This window comes from Alosa alosa, chromosome 1 (assembly GCF_017589495.1).
Source record: "Alosa alosa isolate M-15738 ecotype Scorff River chromosome 1, AALO_Geno_1.1, whole genome shotgun sequence".
Lineage (NCBI taxonomy): Eukaryota > Metazoa > Chordata > Actinopteri > Clupeiformes > Clupeidae > Alosa > Alosa alosa.
The window spans coordinates 31,683,764-31,703,555 of NC_063189.1; the positions used below are offsets into that span (position 1 = coordinate 31,683,764).

General features: G+C 43.0%; 1 protein-coding gene across 1 annotated transcript in view; it reads right to left on the reverse strand.

Annotated features, from left to right (window-relative positions):
* rgs12b (regulator of G protein signaling 12b) overlaps nt 1-19,792 on the reverse strand; it is a 64,811-nt gene that overhangs the window by 33,542 nt on the left and 11,477 nt on the right. Inside the window, 1 exon segment of the mRNA XM_048244038.1 lies at nt 14,570-14,689. Within this exon segment, the coding sequence (XP_048099995.1) occupies nt 14,570-14,689 (120 nt within the window).

Consider the following 19,792-nt stretch of genomic DNA (forward strand, 5'->3'; position numbering starts at 1 on the left):
ACATGTTGGTGGGCGAGTAACTATCCGGCGGCTACAGCCAAACGGGCGACTCCACTCGCGCTGACTATGAATTGGCCGGATTTACTAGCCTAGCCTCCGCCATTCATTTGTATGGAGGCTGGGACTTAATCACACTCTCCAGTTATATATAATACCTCCATGGTCTTATATTTTTTAATCAGTCATGGGTGTGTTTGGGGGGTAACATCCTTTTAAACCAATGAGAGTGACATCTGTCATTACCTAAACAGCAAGCAGCACGACTTCAAACAGCGCATTGGCATTTTGATGGTCACCGGCGCATTTGAAGAAATCTGCTTGCATGCGAGACCGTATGGAACAGGTATTCCACTAAACCATGCTTTACTAACGGTGCTTACAAACAGTAGCGTTCCATTACCGCATGCCAGTGGGTGTTCCCGATAGTCAGGGGTGTGTAGCCTACTATGCAAACGCCTTGAAGTAGGCCTATAACCGTAATTTGATAGGCTGGTGCCTTCCGTTGCTCTCCTTTGGTGCAGCAAAGGCAGGGACGGATTATGGCTTGTGCCAAGTGTGCACGTGCACAGGGGCCCTCAGCCAATGGGGGCCCTCGGATTTAAAAAAAATTGCCATGAATTTAGGCTAGATTATGCCCGGTGCTTCTGTCTGTTAATTTGCGGCACAACTGAATGGTGTTATGGAACCGCGGACCGAAAGAAAAATAAACTAAATATTTTCCTAATCAATAAATACTTCTTAATTCATAAAATATAGAGGCATAACATTAGGTGGAAGTGGTAGGCTATGAGTGCTCATTCAATGTGTATGCGTGTTTGCGAAAGTGAAACTGACCCACTCGTGGGTAGGTGAATGAAGTGGATTCCTGCAATGTTCATGAAAATAGCATAGCGATTGGATAGCCTAATAAATCGCGACTTGCTGTAGGCCTAACAGTAGCTTATATCGTAGCAAATAGCCTATGCCGATGACAGATAGGCCTACACTTATTTCACTCGTCTCGCTGGAGTGAGCGCATAATGTAGGCTGTTCCCGCAAAGAAATTAATTAGGGAGATGATCCGCATCTCCATTTACCAAACGCTATAGTTTTGCTAACATCTCCACTGTTAACGTGAAATATGTCTCCATTTAAGGTAGTGTCAAGCAGCAGTGAAGTGAAAACCTTATCATGCAGGTAGCCAATGTTCACGTCACCTGAGTCGGACAGAAAACGGGCCCTGCTTGCTCTGTTAAAGTTTGTATGCCCCTTCCAAACTGCGTTAAAAGGGTATATTTAACAGCCAGAATTTCGAAAATTTCCAGGGGGAGACACCCCAGAACCCCCCGTAATATGACCAGCACCACCTCTCACAAAATACTATCAAAGTCCCTGCTACCGGTCCGTCAGATATGACAACTGTGTCCGGTCCGTTTAGTGAAAAATGTAGCTGTAGACTGTTTGGACAGCAAAGGGAGATTACAGCCTAATAATAAAAACAGCTGCTGGAATTAATTTCTGTGTGGGCCTGAGTTATAATATATGACATAATGTACTACATTTTCATTGTGTGCAATTGTGCACCAGCCTGCACAGCGACAGCAAAGAGAGAAGCGCTGGCTGCACGCCATCGATGCGAAACGCGTGCGCAGCCGTGGCGGTCCGGGGAGAGGGGCCTTTTGATATTGTGCACAGGGGCCCATATTTGTTTAATCCGTCCCTGAGCAAAGGTTGTAAATTTCGACGGGGGTGATGGGAGCAACGCGACGCAATGGACCCACAATTCAGTTTGGCAACGGATGATGTAAACCCATGTAAAGTGAACGGGATGCGTCTCCAGCACTGCACACAACTGTTTGTAAGCACCGTTAAACCTAGCAGAGTATACACGAATCCGGCGAAACTACTGGTAGTAAGCGTGCGCCATTACTGAGCTGTTGCTGGGTAGCATTGCGCCAGTGCCTCCTATTGGATTGGTTTACGTCCACTGGGATAACAGCCCGTGATTTACGACTGTCTCACTACTTCTTTTATAATGTTGAGTGGGAAAACATGTTCCGTTTTCAATTGTTCCAATAGCAGCAATAAAATTACCAGTTGGAAGAAAAAACAATGTGAGATACACAAAATACCCCGGGTCTGCCCCTGTCTGGTAGCCTACCATACGGTTTGCACAGATAGCAGTTAGCTGTACCTTACCCTTTCTTTTTGAAATGTGAAAATTAGATAAACAATGGTCACAAATGAAAAACATGAATTTGTTTATTTGATATCCATTCATTTATTTATTGTTGCCAAATGGACAGATTTTTATAGTTTTGTTTTATAGTAACGTTATTGCTAACGTTAGCTAGCTACAGTAGTTAAGTAGATATAATATCAACCTAGTCCCAATTATGTCTTTATTTCCCCATTCTCTACTCTAAGCTATTTTCATAAATAATCTGTAAGATCGCTTGTACCTTTATCTGTGACTAGAGGCCACTGTCTAACATAATCAACCCAACAAGCCATACTGCCTGGCTGTAGCTGTCATTGAGGGTGCGTTATCACGGAGGTTTGTTTACATACCAGTAACAGCTCAGTAATGGCGTCGCCACAAGATGGCAGCCTACACAGAACGCTCGTCGGATTCGTGCATAGCCTACACGCATCTGCACTAGTCTATTGAATTCCTTGGCAAAGTGAAACTAACTTCACCGTGGTGTCAATGTCAACGACAAAACAGTTATAGACAGTTACAGTAATTACATTCACTATTGACTGACAAAGGGTTCCCATCGAAAACATAGCCTAAAAAAAGCAACGCTTACCCCAATAATATTCCAAATGACTGAATAAAAAATTCTAAAAAAGGACATTTATCCTGCAGAGGAGTTGCTGCTTACATATGGTGACAGTGCGTCTTCAGCTGTGCTTCATATGCGCCTTTCGCTATAGACCAGGTTTTTCTTGGTCGGTGGCATAATGCTTTTTAGATAGTGTAAGATAACGATTTTTAGATAATGTGCCAGACCACACCAGTTCCAGAATGTAAAAGTCTTGTTGTATATCCTTTCTACCTGTACACTTAACACAGGTGATATCATTAATTATCTGATCTACCTGGCTGCTAATTAGGATGAGCTGGTTTACTAAATGGTTAGATCAAATACTTGGCAGAACCCGGGATGTCCGCCTCTGGTGGCCTTATGCCATTTCATTTGAAGTCAAGCAGCTCCTGAATTCAAGCCCAAACCTGGCCAGTCAGTTGCTGGCTGCTCCAGATCTGGACTTTAATTCACTAGCTGCCTGGTCTTGGTTTAAAATGAAACAGCACAAGGCCACAATGCGGTTTGCAGGAATCCATAGTTCTTATGTGGAGAGGAGGTCTTCCAGGTTCAGAAGATAATGTAAGCAATATAAGGGTTTGGCAACCCCACAATCCCCACAAATGTCTTCTCTCTGATGGTCTATCTCAATGATGCAATCTCATCCGTTCTGTAGCTGACTTTACTTTGCGTTTGTCCTCGTTGCGGATAAATAACAGTAGCAGCAATTGATTGTCTGAAACTGCTGTTTCACTTGGCCAAAAATGACCCAATAATCTCTTATGGCATCTACCCTCTATTTTGATTATCTGATCACCACAACGGAGTCTGCCGCTTTGTTCAAAATCCTGTTCAAATCCAGCACAAGAAAAACAGCCTTGATGGCTTGGACCTTCCTTTTCCTCCCTCCAAAACCATTAACATGATACGCTGCAATCACAGTGTAATAAATAAGTTTGGCCTTGACGTCATGTCATAAAGTATGCTGAAGTGTTTATTTGAGCTGACACATTGGTGGTGCATATTTCCACAGCAGCGCCACCGTCAATGAGGGATTTACATTTGTGGCAACTGGCATGATGACTGGAGAGGAGAGGGAAGGAGAGAAGCGATGAGAGGAGTGGAGAGAGGAAAAGAAAAGAGGAGAGGAGAGGGGAGGGGAGGAGAAGAGAGGAGAGGAGAGGAGAAGAGTAGAGGAGAGAAGAGGCATCAAGGGTCTGAGGGCAGAGCACTACAGTCAGCATCTTACTCTGGAGCCCTATAAACATTTGGATGCTTCTAGCAAAGCGCTTTAAAAACATAGTCATACTACACTTAAAGATACATAATTTTGCACATTATACACTACATAGTAGCTGATTCAAATTGTTGATAGCTTTTACTGAATCAACCTTTTGAATCCAACCCCATACGAAGGCATACTTTAGAGTTGCCATCTCCTGCCTGGTCAAATGGCCGGATCCCTGTTGGGGAAACCTGCTGGTAACTTTGACAGGCATTACCTTAATGGCAACATCAATCCACTCAACCCGTCAAGCCCCTGACAGGAATGGGTAAAGTGCTAAAAAAACAGTTTGGTTGTTACCTGCAGCTAAAAAAGTTGTTTCCACCCCATTCCATTTTCTTGGGGTCCCTCAATTGAACGAAAGAAAAATGGTGACCTTACCCTGAGGCCCAGTCTTTCCCTTCAAACCTCAACATTTCATGTTTTTCGTGACAAATACTGAGCACTCTGTCACAGTGGCATTACAAATGCCCACAGAGTAAGCTTGACAGAAAGACATAGTGTATGTAGATCTGCGCGTACTGCTGGGGAAAGAGTGACCTGCCAGGGCATTCTGTTTGATATTTCCTAGCACAAGCCTCTGTCAGAATCAAATAAAAACAAACTAAATGAAATTTCAGAGCAGAGTTAGGTTCAGTCCCTCTCACGACGACATCAGAGTTAACAGAAAATGAAGACACCCTTCTCTAGTTTCTGCCAGGCAGATTAAGTACATGATGGCAACATTTCACTTTCCCTGTCAGTTCATCAGGCTCCTGCTTCCAATGTGTTTTGAGTCAGGGGAGAATGTGTCATACTGTATTACGCAGTGCAAGATAGACCAGATCTCCAGTATCTGTCAACAACATCTGAAAAGCCCATATTTGTACAATTCAACTGTGAATAATTTTATTGGATTTAGATGCAATAACAATCTTTAAGATGCAAGAACCTCTTGCATAGGGGGACATTTCCAATCAAATTAGTCTTAAAATTGATTGATTGAACATGTGTGTGTGTGTGTGTGTGTGTGTGTGTGTGTGTGTGTTGTGTGTGTGTGTGTGTGTGTGTTCTTGTCCGCTTGTGTGTGTGTGTGTGTCTGTGTGTGTGTGTGTTCTTGTGTGCTTGTGTGTGCAAAAACATATGCGCACACATACATTATGTCCTCAGTCGCCCATAATCAATCCAAATCCAAGAACTTTTGGGACATTCTTCCTCCTAATGCTACACATGTCGACTCTTCCGCACTATCTGCACCTCCCGCAGGGACCCGTTCATTTGCTTCACTAAAAAGGAGCATCTGCCCACAGCGTCACCAATCAGAGGACAGCTTTGAAACCTGCCCCAGCACTGCCCTCTACTGGCCCCACTCTGCAACTGCGCCGTGGCCACGGTCCCATCTCTCCCGCTCGCACCCTCTGACCCATCCCACCCCTGAGCTCCCCTCAGAGAGAGGCAGGAGAGACGCATCATCAGAGGCCAGTACCTGGCCGACTGGCCCCCCCGTGGACACAAGCTCATTAAACCTTCACTGGCTTGTCGCAGATGAGCACTAGGCAAAGGCCATCGCATGCTCAAAGGGATCCGGAACAAACAGGCACACATCTGAGGGAGAGGGTGCTGTGTGAGGACAACGGTGTGAGAGGGCTTCTCTCCAAGCACTGGGGGGGGGGGGGCATTTTGATTTTAAAGTGTAGATTTTGAAGTACTCTAACTCTGAACACTCTGTGTTCAATGAACAAGTCTGACAAGTTTGACAAGTATTGCTTAGGCATAAGCCCACAGCTGTGTGAAGCAAAAGGGTTATCAATCACATATAATTACGATCATGTCAAATCTTCAAAAATTCTCATTTCCCATTTGAATCAAGTGATACAAGTCCCCCACTTACATTGGCAAGTGATCCTATTTTTCAGTAACTTAAGACCAATTCATTTCCTCCATCTGGGAATGAATTGATCTATTCAAAAACATCATTAGTGGCCTTTATCACGGACCCCTGTATAGTCAAGTCATGCCTCTAGACCTTTACATGGCAGACAGTTGATTCAATTAAAATAATTTATGAAGCAATACATGAAAGCCTTTAAAAGGACACACGCCAGTTTAAAATATGCTTCAGAACTTAGAGGACTGTGGAAAATCTCCTAGCTAGGTGCTAGAGATTTGACCAGTAATGGGCAGTACACATTCCATTTTCAAATATATATTACAGTATATATTCCATTTTCAAAACATGCTTTTTTAATTCCTCCTGTGACGACACACAATCACTATAAAACTGTAATACCTGTTTCACAGTAGATTAATAAATGTATTTGTTCCTCAAGACAGCACACATAAAGGAAGCGACAGAGACAGAGAGATCTTGTCAATCTTTGACGCTTGTACAGCACAGGACTCAAAGGTGACTGCATACGGTCAGCAGCAACAGAGAGAACATAACGAGGAGTCAAGCAAGAGCCAAGCCCCGGAATTCCATGGCATGACCACACAAGCACTTCAGAGTGGTGTGAAACACACACACACACACACACACACACACACACACACACACACACACACACCCCTTCGGTATTCAAACCCAACCCCACACTCGCATACTAATAGCACGACGACCCTGTTCACGCATACTAAGGACATACACAAACACAAAGACATGAAAGCTCACCCTCTCAAACATACAGACCAAAGCACCACTTCTGTGTTCTGTAGAGGATGACAGTGTCATGTATGAGCCATTTAAAGGTCTAGCCTCAGCGTGTGTTGCCATTCCTTCTCTCTCTCTCTCTATCTCTCTCTGTGTGTGTGTGTGTGTGTGTGTGTGTGTGTGTGTGTGTGTGTGCAGAAACACTTACTCCGTCAGCGATCACGCTCAAAGTTTGCTCCATGTATGGCCAGCCGTACAACTCTCCACAGCAAAGCTTCAGACCACAGCTCTTCTCTGTGTATACACATCCATCGGAGTGGGTGCCTGTAAGGCGCTATGTATGTGTGCGTGTGTATGTGTATGTGTGTGTGTGTGCGTGTGTGAGCGCGCGTGCATGCGGGGACAGAACACACACACACAGACACGCTGTTTGCTAGAGTGCGTGAGCCCTGACTTCTTACTGCCCGTCACTGTCGCTATTGCTGTGAGCTCCCCTTCGCCTATCTCTCTCTCTCCCTCTCCCTTCCTCCCTCTCTCCCTTCCTCCCTCCCTCTCCCACCCCCTCTCTACGTAATTCCTATTCCGCCCACAGAGCGAGGGGCTGAGGAGGAGATGCACACACACGCTCGCTGCTGAGTGTGTGTGTGTGTGTGTGAGTGGGTGTGTGTGTGTGGGTGTGTGTTACATATACTGGGCATGAAGAGCAGAACACACACATCCCTATAGATGTGCTGCTGTATGCAATAAGCAAGTGTAGAGCCCAGTACACATGCTTTTCCAACTGATACAAAGCACCTGTTTGAAGTGTTTGAAAAATAGATTTAAAACAATTTGACAATTTTGTGGTTGTGTGTGTGTTCATGTTTCTACACCATATGGTACTTCTGATGTCTGTGAGTGTGTGTGCACATGTTTGTACGTGTGAGTGATGTGATTGCGTACATAAGTGGTGTATGCTGGTATCTGGGTGGTAGACCTAGGCCAAGGCTTGACTGGTGTCTAGGACTGGTGAGATATGAGGGTGCTGCATTCTTGAACAAGCCTCAACACAGCATCTGAGGCAACCTGTCTGTTCTCAACATACATGCACTGGAACTCTCCCATCTACAAACTTATCCTAGGCCATCAGCTGTACAGCTACATAACAACCTACCCCCCACCACCACCACACCACCACACACACACCTCACCACGTTAAATCACTGCCTCGTGTTCAGCCATGTGCCGACCAAGACAAGACGCATACCAGTGTACAGTTACGAACTTGCAAAGAATACGATAGACAAGTACTGACAAAGATCACTGTTGCTCTATTTCCAATGGTGTGAGTGTGTGTGTGTGTTGTCCAACAGCATCCCTAGGATAAAATGATATCCACCATTTAGATTATAAATGCATAATGAACAGTGTGTGGTCTGTTTATGCTTGTCTCTGGGGCATGAAGGAAATAGTGACTTCTAGGAAAAGCGCGGTAACTCCTGGACCTTGACTATGATGTGTCAGCTCGGGACCATCAGGCAGCCTCCGTCAGACAGACACACACAAGCACAGACACAAACAGGCACAGACACACACACGCACAGACACACACATGCACAGACACACATACGCACAGACACACACATGCACAGACACACACATGCACAGACACACACACGCACAGACACACACACGCACAGACACACACACGCACAGACACACACTACCACAGAGACACACATGCACAGAGACACACTAGCACAGACACACACACGCACAGACACACACACGCACAGACACACACATGCACAGACACCAGTGTTGCGCGGGTTTGGTCACAAGCGGCCCGCGGTCACCCGATATTTTAATCAACCCGACCGCAACTCGGACCGCGAATATTAATTAGGACAAAATTATACCCGACCCGCTTATTTACAAAATGTGTGCTTTTGGTTATAGCCTGCATGCAGTGTGACAGTAGGCCATTTCTGTAAAACAAACTAATTTATTTGCGAAACTTTATGCAGTAGAACTACACGCAGTAGGCATGCAGGACATAATGTTTGCGCAGGAGAGAGAATGAGAATAAGAGCGCAAGCACGCACGCAACCACCAAGGATTAGAACACTAGGATAAGATTTGAAGGCCATGGACATACATCTTTCTTTCGAAAACAGAAATGGTGAGGCAAGGTATAGGCAAGAGAGATACATTGCTGGTCAAAACGTTAGCGTAAGAACTGGTTTATAATGCTGAATCAAGCACAAAGCTTGACACATCCACTGTTTAAAATCACAAACACAACGAACTAAGGTAACTTTTATGCATGCGCAAACCTATACATACTGGTAGATATGGCTGTGTAGTCTGTGCCATAACATTTATTCCTGCAGGCTGCCCGTTTTGGCTGTCATACTTTTAAATGGCTTCGCAAGAAGTAGGCCTAGACCATAACTTGTACTACTGTCATCTTCTTTAACAACTTTTCCCAATATTTCCCATAGCCTATATCGCTTTTCCTGAAGGGGTGTCTTTATTATTTTAACTCGCGTCTTGCTTCTTTCCTGTTGACGCTGAGTATTGATGCTTTACTGTATTGATGCTAGCCTTCTCGTGATATTTTAAGTAGGCCTATTTGTAGAAAATATATATTTAATTAATTTTAACTGACTCGCCCGCAAATGACCCGAATATCATTAAAATATTTTGTTTATGACTCATAACCGCGGGTGACCGCTTAATAACGGGCATAAACACTGACAGACACACACATGCACAGACACACACATGCACAGACACACACATGCACAGACACACACACACACACGCACAGACACACACATGCACAGAGACACACATGCACAGACACACACACATACATACAAATACAGAGCAAGAGAGAGAGTGAGAGAGAGAGAGAGAGAGCGCGAGAGAGAGAGTGAGAGAGAGAGAGAGAGACAAAGAATGAAAGAGTCAGACTGTTTCAATACAGACATCACAAGACCAGGCATGGAGCCTACTGTGTTCCAGTATAGTCAGACATCGCCTCAATACACACTCAAACACCCACCACAATCTTCACAGATCTCAACACAGCAGACAACCAAGACATTCAAGCAAACCCTGAAAATACTGCCATGAGGTGTGTGTGTGTGTATGTGTGTGTATGTGTGTGTGTGTGTGTGTGTGTGTGTGTGTGTGTGTGTATTGCAAGCATAAGGACACCATTTAGAGAGAGACTGCCATTTCCGCAAGTTCTTGGGGCTGCACTGTGACAAAACCATGCAGTTGTATTTGTTAATTGAAAAAACCTATTCTGATGAGCTAGATAGAATGGCAAAAGAGCTACAGTCTGAAATTGATGACACCTGGATTGAGTGAATGCCCCTACAAATGACCAGCTGGCTCATAGAAAAATGACCTGACTACATGGCCGAATATTCCGTATTGTAAACTCACTTCAGTTGTTATGATGAATGGATGGATGGATGGATGGGTTTCTTTTCTCCATTGTCCCCAAACCGGAGGTGGCCGCCATGCTGAGGTACCACTGACCCCTCCTCATACGTCACACAGATCTCTCCCTCTCCACAGTGCATGTCCATCCAGAGCCATGAAGAGATGCCACACATGGACCTCTACAGCCGTTTTTCCAACAGAGAACCTGTTCTTGAACCGGTTCCGTTCAAAGTTTTTGGAACGTCGGTACTGTGCCTCGAACCAGCATCAGTTTCCACCTGTTTTGACAGGCACCACTAATACTGCGTCATTTAAGGAGGGCACAAAGTGTCATTAAAATAGTACCGCCTGATCAAAACCTCCAGCTTCTGTTGAAATTCAGTGGATAGGAAAAGGTAATCTAATTTGAGCAACTTAAATGCCCCATGCTGTAGCCTACATGCACAACAATGGCAATGCTTGTTATTTTTAGTCACATACTATAGTCTTATCTAATTAGGCTACAGAAAAAGAGTTTTGGTGCCACAAGTTCTCTACAAGGCCTGTCACAACGGAATGTGGAAACTGCATTCCATTTGGTCCAGGTGTTTTGTTAGTTTAGTTGTACTTTTTTACCTTCCCTTTCAAGCTAGTGGTCACTGCTGCACCAGCCTTTTATAGGGGCGGGGGGTTACCTCTTAAAATGAAATCTTTTATTTCTATTCATTTTCATTATCTAAACTGAAAATGTATCTACCTACCCTTGTTTAGATGTTACATACTTAGTGCAAATGAACTGCCCAGAAAGGATGTGTTTACGAGATGGGCTGTATTGATCTCAACAAAAAAAAGAAAACTACAAACTATCAATATTGAACTCTCACACACACACACACTCAAACTATCAAGACATACACATCAACGGAAAAAGGCCTAGACACTCAAAAGGGTCTTCCAAATGACGGCTCTTCATGATGCCGTTGAGTGAGAAGGAGGCATCTAACAGCAACATAACTGTTGGCTGTGTCATCCCAAACTGAGACAGGACGGTGTGTGTTAGGGTGGGGTGGAGTGGAGGAGTGTGTAGATGTGTGTGTGCAGGCACAACTCATGATGTCTGGGAGGGAACATGTGTTGAGCCAGCTCTGATGTCTATGAGTGTGCTTGCTGCTGTGTTTTTGTATAGGAACAAATTATGTTTTCAACAAATATAACCCGATAGTTATGGATTTCTTGTCCTGTTCATTTCACAACAATTAGAGTGTCTGTTTTTGTGCCAGTGTGTGTGTCTGTGTGTGTGCATATGAAAGCATCTCACCAGAGGGCAATAATTAGTGCATGCATTTGTGTGTGTGTATGAGTATGTATGTGTGTGTGTGTGTGTGTGTGTGTGTGTGTGTGTGTGTGTGCCAACTAATTTCTCCTCAGATCTCATTAGTACCAAACACACAAGAATGTTCTCTCTCTCTCTCAAACACACACACACACACAGGCACTAATTAACCCCCTTCAACACCACACACACACACAGGACCACCACACTCTAATTACTTGCCTACTTGAACACAAACCCATCTCTGTTCCCACAACACTGGCACCATTACCACACATGCCACACCACAGAAAAGGGCTCAAGCGCGCAGAAGGTGAAAGTAGGGGACAGGGCAGAGCTTTGGGCCTGAGCCACATGACGAGGGAGAGGGAGGGAAGCCACTGGGAGCTGCGGGCAGACTGGGTCAGTAGTCTATCTGCCCAACAGGCACAGCTCCGACAAATAAGGGAGTCCCCATCAATGTCACGGACAGTCACTTTGGCTAAAAGCATTGGCTACATGAGTTTACAGTGCCCTCTGTGTTTGGATATCTGTTCATATGTAGTGTACAGTATAGTGTCCTTGGAGTTTTGCTATTTTTTATTTAATTGTCCTGGGCATCTTGAAATGAAATGTATTATTATCATTTATTATAAGAATCAACTATAGCCACAGCCCAGGCATTCTTGTACATGCTGCAGAGGCTATTACCGTCCTCCTTTATGCTCAAATCATTATCACCCATCTCTAGCCTCCACTCCCTGGAGGGCCTTTTCTAACTTTATCGCATTCCTCAGGCAGACTAGAGAGAAAATACTTTCCCAGGCCGTAAACAAGAAAGAGATCCGGTCATTACTGCTATCTATCCCGACTCTGGGATGGGGATACAGACACAGAGATACACCACGCTGCTGCCTCAACAACACTGGGATGGGGACACAGACACAGAGATACAGCACGCTGCTGCTGCCTCAACAACACTGCTTTCAAATTCATGTTTTCTTTGTTTGTTTGTTTTCTTTTGCGCTAACCTGACAGAATGCATGCAATCTGTATAGCATACAAAATGAAGACCTCCCTGCTGAGATGTCAGTTTAATAATAATATAATAATATATTTATTTTATACAGCGCCTTTCTCAAACCCTAGGTCGTTGTACATAGTAGGAAGGCAAGGAAACACAATAACAAACAAACAAACAAAACAATACAACAAAGACAAGCTATCTTGTATGGAGCTATGTGTTGGGTGTGGAGGAGAGGTGATCATTAAACAAGAGGTCTTGAGATGTGGTTAAAGGAGAACTCGGGCGACCAACAGCACCAACAGTACTCGGTGACCTCGAGAAACAGAGATCTATGTGAAAAATCTCCTTTAAGTAGTTCATACAGTCTTTTTCACTCTGAGGGCCACGTACAGCACCAGTCGTATTAGCCAAGAACTCTTTATTACTGTGTCTCTACATGTAGAACATTATAAACCTGAATTGAATACCACACTAATGAGAACCTAAATTATAGTAAGTTAAAAATATATTTAACTTTGATAGTAGTAATGAAGGTTTAAAATAAGTAAGGGATAATGTTTAGAACGTCGGTCATTATTGGGAAAATAAGTCCCTTCAGGGTGGAACAAGACCGGTTCGCCCTTTCGGGACTTATTTTCCCAATAATGACCGGCGTTCTATACATTATCCCGCTTATTACACGGCTACTTGCCAAACGAAACAATAAACTCTCCACGATGTGACTCTTTAGCCTACATAGCCTAGGCTATAGCCTATTTGTTACCGTTTCGTCATGGCTTTTGGTGAGAAACAAATAGTTCGCAACAGCACACGCTGAACTTGAATCAAAGATTCTTTAGAACACAGCTGATCAACCGTCTACTTTCACTTTTGAATGAAGTTCCGGTCCTTGCGCAGTAATATCAAAGACGTAAATTAGAAGCACAAAGCCCATTTTCCTTGACAGCGGTCTGTTATTGAGAATTAGCAGACCACCGAACGTTGGGAAGGCCCATTGAAGTGAATGGAGCATTCTGCAGCACTCTGAAGAGCCGTGTAATAATGTGTTTTAGAATGATACACAGCACATCCCCCCAGAGTCCACTCACCATGGAAGAAGCCTGTCAGCCAAGGATTAACAAGGACAAAATGTCAACACATTTTTCACATGTCCACTTTTTTGCACCAAAGGTAAAATCATATGATTTCCACAAAATAATAATAATATATTGTACATTAAAATTGCATTTCAAATTTGGACCTCTAAAGAATGTCACTTCCCTTTTCAGTGTTTCCCATACATTGACTTATTTGTGGCGGCCCATCACAATATCAACATTGACCACCACACAGTGATTTTCCAGGTTGTACTATTTCAATTGGATGGAATTCTTTCATTGTAGAGCTATGTGCACCTTTGGAAAGCCTCTCCTTGTTTCTCTGTCTGTCAACGAACCTACTGTACATGCATGTTTAAAGACAACATTAACAATCCTGCAAGGCATAGAAGACAACTAGAAGGCTAAATTGTGCTTAAATATGGTTAGCATCATAACCCCGCTGCGCTAATTTGTTAAAAACATTTGCATTCAAATTAATTCTGCAAACCTACCACCACAAATAGAATTCAATTCTGTGTGAAACACTGCTTTTCCTTTTTCCTTCTTGGTGTTTCACAGCTAAGGAATAATCACAATGTCAAGTGCTCCAACCCCTCTTCTCTATGTTCCCCTCATCATCTTTTGCTGGCGGGGTCACATGTGAGCTTAACGTGAGACCCCCGTGAGCAGCACGTCATCGCCATGACGAGCAGCAGCACATCTGCCGCCTAAAATTAGAGCCACGTGTGGTCCTAGCATCATCAGCTGCAGTCACACAGCACACAAATCCATCACATTCTGGGGCTTATACAATATCTGGGTTGTCATACACTGATAGGTTTACTGTCTGCTAGTGAGCTAGCCAGAATTGTGTTCAACTTGCATTCAGCCCAATTCCCATATTTCATCCACATTTAAAAAAATGCAAGTTCTATTGTGCTATATAAAAAAAACCCTATTACAGATGCAACCCATCTTCATGTTGGTAAACACTATTCGTGGAAGCTTTGCAGGTGCTACATGTACCTTACCTCTAGGTCATCCAGGGAGCGGGCCAGACTGAGGCGTTTGGAGCGGCCGAACGAGCGACGGCCTCCCGAACGCTGGGGCAGAGGGGGGAACCCTAGGGACAAGCCCCGGAACCTTCCGCCCTGTGAAAGACAACGCGAGAAAGAGAGAGAGTTATATTATTACACAAATAAACACAAATCTTCTTTGCTTAAATGCCTTACACTTTGTATGCCTACAGCTTTGTAGGCAGACTTGCATACAGAGTTCTGTTTAAGCCATGTTTAAGCCATAAGCCAAGCAAGAGTGTGGTTGGCTGTGGTTGACTGTGATTGGCCAGTGGGCAGAGCACCAGGCCAGAGACAGAGTCATTCTACAACAGCAACCACAAGAACAGCAGCAACACAACCATATTAAAATAACCCACTGATCCAAGGCATCATCCCCTAAGCTTGCGGTTTCCAAAGGTTATTGCAGGCTCCATCCTCAGTTCCTAGCTGCAGCACATTTCTTATTACGGCAGGGGGGGGTATCCCTTCAGCCATTCACCACGGCCTTCTGCATGGCTGCAGCAGTGGGAAATGGACATGGTGTTGCACTATTTGCCCTCTTAGGCAATATAATGTAATCGGAAGAGGAATCGAGTAATGACGAGAAAGAAAAGGAATTTGCTCCAGATGACTTGAATAGCTCTTTTTGGAAAGACCTCATCCTCATTATGAACAGGGTGTTAGGGAAAGGCAATACAAGCTGTGATTGTGATACATCTTTTGATGCTATATCATGTTCATGCTACATTAAAGCTACATTAACACACACAAACAGGTGAGCAGTGTGACGATTCTTCTGCAGTGATTTTGGAGGGGGACATTAGGCTGTCTATCCACCGGTTGGCTCATTATCATACAATCCATTGTTGATTATTTATGGCGGGGTCTCAAACACTTGGCCCAATTCCGGCCCGCGACGTATGTCAAAATAATAACGTAATCCGGCCCTTGAGACTTTTTAATTGCGCCAAACAACGATACTGATTAAAATAGACGATAGTTCCAAGTACGGTGACAAATCTCATTTGTACTCTGCTCCACTATGTGCTAGACATCCAGAGCTTCATTCAAACCCAAAATCGCTGCGCAAGTTTTCAGGAAATAGCCTACTTGTATTACACGCGAGAAACACAAAGACGTGCATTTGTAATGACGCGGAAGCGATGCAGGCCATAGTGTTGCATAAATTGAAGCAGAAATAGGCCTACACCAAATGTTGAAAAACGTTTACGTGGGATGAAGTCTTAGGTAGGCTATGTTATTCACCTATTCTAAATCTGAAGGAGAATATCCTTTTGGAGATTATGATCGATCGTCTATTGAATGGAGGTGCGTCTGCATTTATACGACGGTGTCCACTAAGCATACCATGCTTATTTCGACCCTCTCCCCAACATAGCTTGGAGGTTGCAGTGGTAATCATGATGATAGTGTCCGTAATGGACGTGGTACAGACAGCAGGGCTAGTAGAAATAGGGCTCTAAACTACAAAGTCACCCAAGAATATGATGCAAACTTCTGGGTACTCAGATAACCCGCGATAGGAACTGATTTGACCAGAATACTTTATTGTAGGCCTTGTGGTTTAGAAACCATATACATCTTATGGCGGCCTTACATTGTACGATTTTGGTCTGTTTTCACAGCATGGCAAGATGTTTTCCTTTCTCTTGTCGAGGTGTTGCGAAGATCCCTGGTTCAAGTCGTAGGCCTACTCTGCAGTTCCCCTGGCTAGTCTCCCGCTGGTAACTCAAAACTCATCTCCGAGTTCACGTTTCCCTTCCGCCAGTATAACAATTAATTCAACATATTCCATAACTCACTTTCCTTCAGTGACTCAGACTCTTTCATACTTTTACATTTTGTTTAAATATCATTTCATTTTCGATTGTATGGAGGGACAATGATTATTTAAGTTGTGTATGAATATTTTTGTTTAATTTAATTTCACAATATATGATTTGAAACGTATAAAACGTGTTTGTGTTGTTTGATTTGAGTGATAGTTTCGCTGTAAAGGTGGTTACATTTGAATTGGCAGCTAAATACTACCTGGCATCCCAGAGATAATTTAATCTCTAAATTTAAAATAAAAGATTCAGATTAGTCACGTTACAACATGAAATATAGCATCAATCACTTATGTCCCATCTTTCTCCATACCAGCTGATACATTTTGGCCATAAACTATATATTTTCTGAAATCATATTCCCTCTAGAGGAAATATAACACCATCTAAGTCATTTCCTATCTTCCTCCATGCCATGCACAATACATTGCCCTCTATTCTGTAAAGGCGAAGCTAGTGTAAAGTGGATACATTTTGGCCTATACTGTCCAGGGAAAACAGATTAAACACCCTAAACTACATATTTTCTAAAAGCATATACCCTGTAGATGAGAGATAATACCAGTTAAGACATGTATTATCTTCCTCTATGCCTTGGACAATAAATTGTTTGTTTGTCAAATGTTGCAATTAGTTTTGGGTCAGACCTTACTTTGCTATTAGCTATACATAATGACATTATGCCCTGTTTGCCCATGTTAACAAACAATTTAAAAAAAACGTTATACATTTTCTGTTTGTCTTGATAAGTAATCAACTCAGTAATTTTCATGGTGATATGTGAAGGTTAATTTTTCCCCTATTTGCATGAGAAATATATTGTATATGTGCAGGAATAGGGTATATTTATTGGGATTCTTCAGGGCTTTTTTTCCCCTTACTCAGGACATATTGAGGATACAAAATCAGTTAAAGTTTTCTTCTGTTGCAATTTGTTCAACGTTGACCCCTATTTTGGCTTAAAATGACTGGACTATACACCTGAGAAGTTCACCAAGAGCCGCAAATGCTGGCCTCACAGAGGGCATGTGCACACACTCCCACACACTTAGGAGTTCACATTAACCAGCCTCTTTTCAAGTCAACGGCACGTTTTGATTGGAAATCTTAAGAGGTCCTTTGCTTTCATGTCAGACTCCTCGGTGATATGTAGCAATTGCACTCGTTGTTGTTGTTGTTGTTGTTGTCAATAGCATTCAGCAATTAGTTACTAATTAGTTACACAATGGATACCACACATCACTCAGTGGCAAGGCATCTACTGGGTGTCCATTTACTGATGAGAAGCGTTTATGATGAGAAGCTGTATTTTTGAAGGCAGCCTAATGAAGTACGGTGAGTGAATTGAGGTTTTCCTTTTATGGGACTACAGAGGACCAGCTGACCGATGGCGGAGAGACAAAAGACTGGGTGGAGAGATGCCGACTGTCGCAGAGTGCAATCAAATGGTCGCTGCTGTTGCCAGGAAACAAGAGAAAACTCAAATGCCCCCCTGTCCTGAGTTGTCATTAGCTACATGATGATCACACATGTGTGGGTGTGTGTGTGTGCACAAAAGAACACACACACACACACACACACACACACACACACACACACACAATGCCCAAGTCTATACATTACACCCCCCCATATCTTCGTTCTCTTCAAATCCATCCATTTGAATACATTCATGTAAAACATACCATCACACACAACTTGGGGCTGTATTTACATTTCAATGGTGGGTTTTAAGCTAAACAGTTTAAGCAGAACAGCCAGACAGGGAAAAAAACAAAACAAACAACACTATTCAAAGAAATGAGCAGCCTTGTAAACATATGACAGACACTAGACTAGTGTCTAAATGCCTGATAAAATACATTTCCAAGAGGCTCGGGATCTGTCTGTGAATACGTGTTCACAGTGTCATATTGAATAGTGTTCCTAGAAATTACATCCACTGCCCATATTAAAATAAATAAATAATACAATAAAATAAAATAAGACACAAACATTTTGGATGATATAGATGATTCATTTATTTAGACTTAAATTTAAGCTGATTGCCAGATTATCACGCTATTCAAGTGTTATGCGTACCTTCCTTTTGGTACCAATAGACTCTTTCTGCAAATCCAGATGTGGTCTTGTATTAGCAATTTGTGATGCTGGACCATATCAGATGACAATACATAATGCTATTCTGTGAGATAAGTTTGTACTGTTGATGAGACTACTTGTCAGTTCAATAACATTTCCAGAACATAACATGTTTGTTTATCTCTCGGTCTGGCAGCAGAGGAGCTAGATCGTAAGATATCAGATGCTATCTCCACATTTGACAGGGATAAAGACCGCAAAAACTGCAAATGTTATGGAAGAAGAAAGGAAAACTCTCTCCTTGTTACACGTTCGTGTAGTCACAAACTTTCTCCAGAGGTTATGTACAACATACGCTTGGATTCTCTGGCTGCCGAAAGAGAGTGGCAGGACATGCGAATAATTGGGCATCTCAAACAAACAGACGTACTTCAGAGATGACAACATCAACCAAAAAGCTCCCGAAAAAAAGAAAGTGTGCCCGGAACACCTTTCTGTTTCTTATGGGGTAAGTTATCTACTTTGCGTTTTGTGTCCATTCAAAATAACATGGTTTGCAAACGTGATCTCATGTTTGTTTTAGACTACTTTATCCATTGCTACTAGCTGGTTCTGTAACCCATTACAGATAGTTTCGATGGGTCATTAGCATCATATGACGACTAGTTTCGATGGGCAATTAATTTGAATAATGTGTGAATGTCTTGTATTGACTGATGGCAGGTACCTGGTGCCTTGTCATTGTCTGTGATTATGTGTGTGTGATTATGTTTATATTGTCATGTTTATAAGAGGTTTAATGTACACTGTGGGTCTACAGAGCGCTGCAATTTCAAATCTTGTATACATCCTGTTTTTTTGTAATAAAATCATTTTCATTTCAACAAAGTATCCTCTAATTCATCATCCATCAAATAACACACATAGTAACTGCAATGGTTAACCATGGTTCAGACCACTACAACACACTCTGCACTGCAGGCTGACAGATCAGTGACCGTGACAGGGGGAGGGTTGATCTTAATGTCATGCAAATGAGGACCATTGTGTTCCCCTCCCATGGATTCAGGGAGAAAGTAGCCAATCTTTGCTAGCTGATTTCTCAGCTTGTAGCTTTGAGATGTGTATACTTTAAAATGGCTACAACTTCTTCCAATGTTATCGGATTTCCACGTGTAAGACATTGTTAGAAAGCTTAAAACCTACACTTTCAGAATCTGTGAATAACTCAAAATGCCTCAAAACACACTTGCGACCCTCAATT